At 36.1% G+C, this 10,931-nt stretch overlaps 2 protein-coding genes across 4 annotated transcripts in view; both read right to left on the bottom strand.

The window, feature by feature from the left end:
• Nucleotides 1–226: 226 nt before the first annotated feature.
• nmrk2 (nicotinamide riboside kinase 2) lies at nt 227–4,345 on the bottom strand. Of its 2 annotated transcripts, XM_039665591.2 has the most exons (8): nt 4,188–4,345; nt 4,025–4,115; nt 3,257–3,305; nt 1,369–1,540; nt 1,220–1,291; nt 1,036–1,142; nt 519–604; nt 227–437 (listed from the first exon to the last, which is right to left on the bottom strand). In XM_039665591.2, exons 1-7 carry the CDS (start codon nt 4,211–4,213, stop codon nt 519–521), a joined length of 603 nt encoding a protein of 200 aa, XP_039521525.1. In that variant the 5' UTR covers nt 4,214–4,345; the 3' UTR covers nt 227–437. The 2 variants fall into 2 exon arrangements, with proteins under 2 accessions (XP_039521525.1, XP_088987683.1); XM_089131557.1 differs by lacking the exon at nt 3,257–3,305 and having other exon boundaries at nt 4,188–4,238.
• A 2,944-nt stretch (nt 4,346–7,289) lies between these two features.
• Nucleotides 7,290–10,931, bottom strand: part of atcayb (ATCAY kinesin light chain interacting caytaxin b) — a 29,633-nt gene continuing 25,991 nt past the window's right edge. For both annotated transcript variants that reach the window (XM_089131556.1, XM_039665589.2), the window contains one exon: nt 7,290–9,394. The gene's annotated coding sequence lies outside the window, so the exon portion shown is untranslated. The remainder of the gene's footprint in view (nt 9,395–10,931) is intronic.

Raw genomic sequence — 10,931 nt, 5'->3', positions numbered from 1 at the left:
AAAAGTAATAAAATTACAGTAATTACTCAGTCATGCATTACACCCAACCCTGCATATTAAGCTTTAAAATTAAATGAATAAATCATGAAATACGGTGTTGAATTTTTTTATTTCATCATTTTCCATTTAATGATTGCAATAAATATTTTATAGCCCTTATATTTTGCAGTCAGGACATTATAACTGAAGAGATTTAAGAGTTTACAGAAATGCAAACACATTCATACACCGTTCATCTCTGGACAACCCAGAGAGCAACACATATTTTTAATAAAACAAGTTCCATAAATACAGCAATATAAAATAACCGGCTCTTGCCAAACAAGTTAGTACTTCATTATGTTATTTACAAAAGTCATCTAGTGGCAGAAGCCATATCTTCATACAGTACGATGCTATTTACAGTTCTATACACACACATCTTCATTCTGTAGATGCTGCAGAGAGAAAGAAGAAAACAACCGTGAGAAAAACATCTTCATAATGAGGTATGTATATTAGAGGATGTAGATTCGTACCTATAAGGCATTCAGCAGCGAGTTTTGGATGTCTTCATAAACCTGGTTATACAGCTCCTCTTTAGATCTCATTCCATCCAGATATTCTGCAGATCATGAGATACAGATAACAAGGGTCGTGACCACTTGCACTGCAAAAATGCGTTTCTAAGTAGTTTTTTCTTTTTTCCATTCCAAATATCTAAAAATTCTTAAAATCAAGAATGCATTTGCTAGAAAAAAAAAATATATAATTATTATTAAAAGGATTTTTAATATAAATTTAATATAAATTATTAAAAGGATTTTTTTTGTTGTTGCTTAAAATGAGCAAAATGATCATTTAAAAATATCTAAATCTAGGTATATAGTTTTCCATTTGAATTAAGATTATTTCTCAACCCATTGATAGGTAATTGCTTGTTTTAAGCGAAAAAATTTACATATACTACTTGAATATTGATAATAATTTTTAGATATTTGGACTGGAAACAGGAATACTAACTAAGTAAGGCAGTGTGCATCCAGTAAGACTCACGGATATCTATGCTGTTGTTCTCCATCTCTATCCTGTGTTTCAAGTACATAGGCCACACATGGCCATCAAACAGACCAGGAGGGTCAGGAACGGTGTAACTTCTTGTACTGAAAGAGAGAAAGATTTGTTAGAAAAAATAAAAATCAGACCAAACCATCTGCGAACATCAATGACAACAACTCACCTCCTTCTCCTTTTGCACTCCTCGTATGGAATGGTGACGTAGTAGCTCTTGTTGTAGACGTCGAGCAAAGGCCTGGAGGCGGAAACAAGCAATCTATCAAACCTCATGGTCACATCTTAATGTTAATCAAGCCAATCAGAAACACATACTTGTAGTTATAGAGAAGAAATCCCTCTATGATGAGTATGTGGATCTCGCGCTCCGGGTCCGAGTCGTTGGTGCCGGAAACGCTCACGCCATGAGAGCGAGCGAACTTCACCGGGTTCTCCATCCATCCCTTAACAGTGCTCACCATCGCATCCATGTCCAGCGCCGACATCACTGCACAAGGAGACAGAAAACACAAGACGTGTCTCACACGCAAGGATACTGGAAACATTCAAGCAATGCATTGAAAATGTTCTCTTTAAAATTGTCCCTTCTCCTTTTTTTAGGGATGTTAATCATTAATCAGAACACCGTCAGTCAAATTTACACTAGCAGTCTAAGGTTTGGACACACTTATTTAAAATAATAATAATAAACAAAAGGTCTAAATTCCAGTTCTGATTATTTTGGACATTCATGACGTGCTTTAAAACACTTAGGGCCAGATTTAATAACAGCTACCGTCAGGATTTATGAAAGACAAGAGCGCTGAAAAGGCTATTTTTGTACCACACAAATACCACACAAAAAAAGCACATTTCGAACCAGACGCTCATTTGTGGTACTCTTGGTAGATTTTGTTGGTCATTATGGAAATTAATATAATGAACTTTCAAAATTTTGCCCTGTTTAGTAAATCTGGCTCTTAGTGAAGTGTAGCACTACACTCGTAAAAATAAAGGCTCTTCCATAGATAACTTGTAAACTTTTCAATGCACAAAAGGTTCTTTATATGGAAAAGTGTTATTCACTCCAAATAACAAAATGGTTCTGTTAAAGGAGTAGTTTGCTTTAAAAAAAAAAAAAAAAAAAAAAACTTTAGCTGATAATTTACTCACCCCCATGTCATCCAAGACGTCCATGTCTTTCTTTCTTCAGTCGAAAAGAAATGAAGGTTTTAGATGAAAACATTCCAGGATTTTCTCCATATAATGGACTTCAATGGGGTCCAAACGGTTCAAGGTCCAAATGAGAGTTTCAGTGCAGCTTCAAAGGGCTTTAAACGACACCAGACGATGAATAAGGGTCTTATCAAGCGAAACAATCGCTCATTTAAAAAAAATATATATATTTTTTTGTTTTAGAAGCTCAAATGGTCACCTTGCTCTGTTCTGTGATGCAAGATCATGAGTCTCATCAAACAGTCATCAAAATGAACAAATCTCGTCCCAGAGTCAACTCCTTCATTTAGTTAGTTAGTTGAATGAACCAAATGACACGAAAAAAAGATTTGTTCATTTTGATGAACGAGTTCGAACAGGAGAGTCATGAATGTGCATCACAGAACAAAACAAGGCGACCATTTGAGCTTATAAAACTTAAACTTTGTTGTTTTTTTAAAAAAAATGATGGATCGTTTCGCTTGATAAGACCGTTATTCATCGTCTGGTGTCGTTTAAAGCCCTTTGAAGCTGCACTGAAACTCTCATTTGGACCTTGAACCGTTTGGACCCCATTGAAGTCCATTATATGGAGAAAATCCTGGAATGTTTTCATCAAAAACCTTAATTTCTTTTCAACTGAAGAAAGAAAGAAGTGGACATCTTGGATGACATGGGGGTGAGTAAATTATCAGCAAAAGTTTTTTTTTAAAGTGAACTACGCCTTTAAGAACATTCACTGAAAGGTTCTTTACGGAATCTTTTGGAACTCCGTTTGGAACCTTCATTTTTAAGAGTGCATCTGCTACAATGTTTTTTTATTTTTAAACTCAGACACGATTTATTAAAACCAAGTTTTCAGGTGTGTCCAAACTTTTGACGTGCAAATGCAAGAAAAATAGTTTTGCTGGGTTTTAGGTTTATGTTACAGAAAATCAAACATCAGAATGTTTATGGAAAGGTGGGAATACATTACTGTTTCTCTTCCCACAGCGAAAGCCACTCTTACCATCCCATTGTCTAAAGCCGTCCTCCCCGAACTCTATTTGATCTTGGGGCTGCAATAACAGTGACCAATAAAACAAAAAGGTGTAGATGGCTCAGGCAGTGCTGGTCCCACCTGGACATGTGACGCCAAGCACTCAGGCTATAGTCTTCTAAAATCAAGTTCAATTTCAATTGGGTGAGGGGGTAGAATTAACAATTTGGTTTGTTGGATTGAATTATCTTTATAAGCATGTTGCAATGCGCCTCCAATGACAGTTAGAAATGTGTGTGTGATGCACTCAAGAGGTGTTATAAAAGATATTGATAAGGGCGCTAGTGTGATGGTTGCCAGATCCTCTTACATGCACTAGAATGATAAATGCATGAGCAAGAGGATCATATTAGTGGGGTTTAAGGCTGCAAATGAATGCCTGTGAGACTCTACAGCATGTTAGGCACCACAAACGGCATTCATTTGTTGTCTTTGAGGTTGGCTGTCCAGGAGAACACCAGCATAGGGTCCATGAACCACATGGACCACAAATACAATATATGATTAAGTCCTAGGCTACATGACTAACGTTTCCATCCCTAGCTCTATATTCTAGACAAGTATGAAGTATTTGGACACTTATCAAAATCATAATGCATGAAATGAATTGCATTAGATGATATGACAATGCAATATTGTCTTAAATATAATGCATAAATGTCCAAATATTTCAAGGGGCCACAGTATAGCCTACATGACAAGAGTAATTTAACAAAGTGTCGTGGAATCGATCAATACCTTGAAAAAATCATCTTGATGCACCACACAACAGTTCGGTAAGTTCTTTATGAGTCTTCCCGTCAACGTTGTCTTGCCTCCATTGGTCACACTGTAATAGAGACATTATTAAACGACGAGATCATATACAATAGATGTTCAATATGGATTATAGCCTACTCACCCCCCAATTCCAATAATAAACTTCATTCTGATCCTTGTTGATCTTGGTCTTCGCGGTAGGACACTAGCAAAGGAATCGCCTTCCTTTAATTCGGTCGGGAATGCTTTCAATCTATCTCCTTCTTCCCTCTCTCTCTCCCAGAATCTCCCTCTCTTTACTATTTCATTGATGGACTAGGCTTTCGCCTTATTCATATAGGCGGCCGGGCTTCGCGTCACGGAGACGTCGGTCAGGCCGCCCTCTGGGAACCAATCAGCGATTGAGTCGTTTTGCTCATTTGCATACTGTCACCGTTCCATTGGCGCACCTGTTGCTCTTCGTCAGCATTTTGCGCGCGCGCTGCGCGGCCCCGAGGGCCAATTAAAGAGTGGAAATATACCACAAAATCATGTGTTTAACACATGACCAACACTATATGACGCGAATATACGCAGGTAAAGGAATAAACACTTCATTTACACGACGAACCATTAACTGACAATTCTAACATAAAGATTTTACAGCGATTTATCATAGTTTTAAATGATTTCATTTGTTACTTCACAGGTTGACATCGTTGACCCATTTCTTGTGGTTACAGTGGTCACAATTTAATAATAAAAACAGTGTTTACAGTGTTAGTTAGCCGTTGTATAACCACATTATATTATACTTTATACTATGATAGCCTATTAAATATATAGTAACTATGGTACAGTAGTGGAAAACACAATGTTTTCCATCAATAGGCTTAGGAATTGCCTAAAAATGATGCATACTGTTAAATACCATAATCAATGCAGTCAAATTGCTATTATTAGACAGACTACGACTAAAATAAAGAACACAGTAAACACAATTACGCTGAATATTGATCATTTTTATCACTGTTTATCACAATTTTTTAAATATACTATGTAACCCAAGCTCACACAACCATTATTATTATCATTTTAATAGGCTACTATTTATGGTGATGTCATTATTTAAAATAAAGGTGTTCTTTGAATTTGTCTTCAATGTACTTTTGTCTTTGTGCTCATCGTCTCAGATCATTTCTGCCTTATATTTCAGGAACCAGAATCCCACACTCAATTTCAACAACGACTGTATGTTAGAGCCACTTATGATTGATGTATGTTTGCCAGTGTGCATTTAGTTATGCTTGTTAATCATTATGGTCACACACACAGACTCCACACGAATGGAAGTGGGATCAGATCACAGAGCCAAATGTTAAATAAAGACAAGACAGGCGCGTGGTATCAGAGCACATATCCTCTGATGATTCTTGACCATCCTGATTAAATGTTTCCAATTACTGGACGTGTCTTCTTGGCACGGCGTAAGGGAACTTCTCCCGGCGTGAGGTGAAAGCTCTCAGTAACGCTATATTTGGCATGATGTGTGACCATTCATCACGCTACAGATGCTTCTGACGCAACACACATAAATACCAGACCATCATTTTAACAGCAAATAGCCAATGGCAAGAGCTCTGTTCCTAACCTGACCTAGACAGCATTAAAATGCAAGACATTATTTAGCCAAATGCAGCACATATCCTTAAGGAAGACGTGGTTTGGTACCTTAATAAAACTAATTCATGTTCAGAGTCCATATACATTTCACTTCCTTTTATGACTATTGCATTGTTAATATTCTAACATACTGTTTGATCTTTTATTTTTCAGTCATTTCTAATCATCTGACATTGAGGAGTACTATACCGACACTCCTGAGCTATAAAAACACATTGAACCTTTGGTTTTATGATTCAATAAAAGCACGAGTCACACGAGTTTCCTTTTATGTCAGTAAACAAACATGTAAAAGTGTAAATAATCCCACATTTAGCGGTATATATATCAAGAGTGTGTATATTTTAAGTTTTAAGTACTAGTGAAACTAAGTAGCTTACTTTAATTATATTTCCAATGCAAAAATCATGCTTTTTACTGTTATTTAATTAGACCTTCAAAGTACATATTTAAATATATGAAGAGTTCAGATGCAAAAGCCTCTAAATGCCATTTGAAGTTTTCTTCTTTAATGATGATTTTTATCAAACTTGTATATTTAAGTTCAGTAATTTCACTTAAATAACAATTAATAGGTAATTATCATGGCACTTAGAGGCTTTTGCATCTGAACTCTTCATATATATATATATATATATATATATATATATATATCTCATATCATCATATACTCTAAACAATGCTGGGTTGTTTTAACCAAAATTTGGGTCAAATATGGACAAACCCAAATGTTGGGTTAAATTTAATTAAAAATTTGGACCCAATTTTAAATTTCACTTTTCTTTTTTTTTAATCACATTTTTAACCAAACATTTGGGTTTGTCCATATTTGACCCAAATTTGGGTTAAACAAACCCAGCATTTTTGTTAGAGTGTATATATATAATCTATATGAAAGCTAAGAATTACATATTACAATACAGTTAAATATGGAAACTTGGGTTACACTTCTAAATAAAAAATACTTCAAAGCATTTATTAATCTTAGTTCATCATGCGGATTTCAACATTTACTGACATTGAAATCAAAATCTGTTCATATTTTTATGTTAAGATGACTACTGAAAATTGCACGTACGATAGAGTTAAGGTGTTAGTTACTTGTAATTATGCATAATTTACTGTATACTATAAAAGTAGTAACATGTAATTAGGTCACCTAAAAATAAAGTGTTACCTTGAGCTAACATGAATGAACAGCTGCATTTATATTAAGATTAATAAATACTGTAACAAATGTTGTAACCAATAGTGTTTTAGTTATATGCTTTGACAAAATACCCATTTATTTTACTAATTGTGTGTACTTTCTACACGTCAGCATGAATCGGGATGAACAGGAGAAGCCGATAGACGTGTTTATAGGTCAAAGGTATGAGTTGTCCCAGCATGGATGGGCAACAGTCGGCTCAGGTTACGTTTGTTGTGTTTCTGACATTCAGATATCAGATGTAAAATGAGTCACTCGCCTCATTCCTGACCCATGAAGAGCTCAGAACAGAGTGAATGTCCGATACAACAAACCAAATCCTGCTCGTCTACATCTGGCCTGAGAGTAATGCAACGGGAAATAATACAAGGCTTGACAGTTATATTGACCTTTTATTAGTCATCACATCATCAATGTTAGCAACTTATTTACACACATACACTGTTAAACAGTCTGATCATGTACATTATACAATAATGTGGATGAAATTATCCCATGAGCTCTCCTACATTCTGCATGCTGATTGGTCAATGAATTTGCTTAATAAAATAACAATTCCTTTATTGTCGTTGTGAAATTAGTCACTCGAGCTACAATACATTTATAAAAAATGCTGGGTTATTTCAACCCAAAGTTGGGTCAAATATGGACAAACCCAAATGTTGGGTTAAAAATCAAATGTAATAAAAAATGTGCAGTTGAAATTGAAAGTTAAAATTTGAAATTGCATTTTTTAACCCAACATTTGGGTTTGTCCATATTTGACCCAATTTTGGATTAAAACACACTAGCATTGTTTAGAGTGTGTCAACAAATGGAGAGTTATTGTAAAGTGTTATTATTAGAAGAACTCTGTATCTGATATATAACCCATAAGTACCCATAATGCATTATGATAACAAGCTCCGCCTCTCGTGATGTCATAACGGGACGTTGGTGTTGGAAGACGGTCTATGCACACGTATATTTCTTGACGGCTCACTAGATTACACTTCACCTGTGTTTAGAGAATCAAACTACTTGAACTATTTCTACATTGATGCATATTTGTGCACAGAATTTATTGCATATCTGCGAATACTCTATTCCACGATGCAATGCACTCAACTTGACCTTCAATTTACAGTGTGATGCATGAAAGAAAATCATATCAACCATGATTTTAATATATCCTCTTCACTGTCGAAAGTTAAAACGTTTTAACTTTTATCTTTTTTCACGAGACCATTTTTCATGGAAAAAAAGTTTTTGCTCCGTTTTTCTGAATTAATGACTTGATTATCTCAAAAATTATGAGCAACTAATTAATCCATAAAAACAGTGAAAAAAATGGTTTTCAAGAAAATATATGAGATAATTAACTCGTTAATTCAGAAAAACATAGCAAAAACCCTTTTTCCATGTAATTCTGAGATAATTAACTCCTTAATTCAGGAAAACAGAGTAGCTTTAAAGTGAATGCAATACGCTTCCGTATACTCACTTCATGTTCAGCGAGTGCTCCTCCAGTAAACGTATCTTGATTTTAAGAATGTTAAATATTTGAACTGAAAATCATTGTTTGAGGTCATGTGACGGTCATGTGACAGCGATGTAACAGTATGAAGGGGAAGATTCCATTTGGAATGTTACTTCTCTGAACATTCTAAACCAAGTAGTTACATTTAAAAAATGTTAGTAAAACGTCCAACTAAACGTTCCAGAAAAAACACTGCGAGAACGATGCATATATAATGTTTTGATGACATTATTAAAGAGCAGATGACTTTGAACACACGTTCTATAAACGCTACTTTGACTTTGAGAGAGTGTCCCCTGCCTTCTGAATCTGAACTATTAAAGACGTGTATTACAGTCACAGTGAACATGACGCCTGACATTGATGCTGTCGCACTTGTGCTACATTTACCCAGTTTGAAAGTCAACATGAATATCAAGAGAAATCCTTATTTGAAAATGTTTTACCTCATTGTTAACTGCATTAAACACTGACTAGATTTTAAGAAAGGATGAATTGCGGTCTGCAGCCATAAACAATGACTGAATAATTATTTGGCGATTGGCTAACAAAGTCGTTTTCATAGCAAGTTGTCCAATTAAATATTATGCAGACAAACATGATTTCATATTGACTTTAAACCTGTAAAGCGCTGCGTTGTTTCCCAGTGTTTCAAACAGCACGCTTTACACCTGTACAACACAAGCGACTGTTGCACCAGATGATGTTTGAGTTCAGAAACAGAACTAGTATTAGAAAAGAGAGTCCATGAGCGTCTGTTTTCTCTCGTTCACACTTACTCCGCTTGTGAAGGGATCCAGGTCAAAGGTCAGGGTGTATGAAAACACTTCCCTTTAGACACGGAGTCAGAAACACCAGCGTCTTGAAATGTTGATGAGTGTGTGTCCACATGATTGTTCTTGAAAGGATCATCTTTGGGAAATGACATGCACAGATGAATCCCAGACTTCAGGAGTGTCTGTGAACGAGACCAGTATACATTCATGATTAATCACGCTTTTTTACATTTTAAGAATATTTTATTTAGCTTTATTATCTATCTATCTATAGATCCATCCATCCGTCTATCCATCCATCTATAGATCCACCCATCCATCCATAGATCCACCCATCTAGATCCATCCATCCATCCATCTATAGATCCATCCATCCATCCATAGATTCTTCCATCGATAGATCCACCCATCCAACCATAGATCCATCCGTCCATCTATAGATCCATCCATCCATCTATAGATTCATCCATTTGATAGATCCATCCATCCATCCATAGATCCATCTGTCCATCTATAGATCCATCCATCTATAGACCCATCTATCCATCCATCCATCCAACCATAGATCCATCTATCCATCCATTCATCCTTCCATCCATCCATCCATCCATCTATAGAACCATCCATCCATCCATAGATCCATCTATCTATCCATCCATCCATCCATAGATTCATTCATCCATAGATCCATCCCTCCATCCATAGATTCATCTATCCATCCATTTATCCTACCATCCATCCAAAGATCCATCCATCTATCTATAGATCCATCAAACCATCCATCTATAAATCCATATATCCATCCATTCATCCTTCCATTCATAGATCCATCCATCCATCCATCTATAGATCCATCCATCCATTCATAGATGCATCCATCCATCTATAGATCCATCCATCCATCCATAGATCCATCCATCCATCTATAGACCCATCTATCCATTCGTTCATCCATCCATCCATAGATTTATCCATCGATAGATCCATCCATAGATCCATCTATCCATCCATCCATCCCTCCATCCATCCATCCATCCATCTATCCATCCATCCATCCATCCATCCATTCATCAATCCATCCATCCATCCATCCATCCATCCATCCATCCATCTATCCATCTATCTATCTATCTATCTATCTATCTATCTATCTATCTATCTATCTATCTATCTATCTATCTATCTATCTATATCTGTTCTACAATGTCTACACACACACACACACACACACACACACACACACACAATGTGCTTAATTCTCATTTTAACAATGCCAAAACATAGTAACATTTCTTTAAAAATATACACACTAAATATTATTTTTGGGGTGAAGTGTTCACGTTCATTAGCATTTTTGTGAGATTCCCGAATTATCCATGACAATTGATTTAAATGATACTGATGACCTAAAACAGGTCATCATCATCATCATCATCATCAAATGACAAAGTGAAGAAACACGACATCTCATTAATGGTCTAACAGGAGTTGTGCGTTTGTTTCCCCTCCCGTCGTTTGATTGGTCAAGCAGACGGTGGAACGGGAGAATATGCCATCTGCGCATATTACACATATCAAACGAGTCACAGCGGGACAGGAGACGCGGGCAAAAATACATCAGAGAGAGATCGAGGGAGTGTGAGAGAGAGAGACAGAGAGAGAGAGAGAGACATAGAGAGAGGGAGAGAGTGTGTGTGAGAGAGAAAGAGAGAGTGAAAG

This window comes from Pimephales promelas, chromosome 5 (genome assembly GCF_988280905.1).
Source record: "Pimephales promelas chromosome 5, fPimPro1.hap1.1, whole genome shotgun sequence".
Taxonomy (NCBI): Eukaryota; Metazoa; Chordata; class Actinopteri; order Cypriniformes; family Leuciscidae; genus Pimephales; species Pimephales promelas.
The sequence above is the reverse complement of the archived record's forward strand: the minus strand, read 5'-3'. Positions and strand labels throughout refer to the sequence as shown.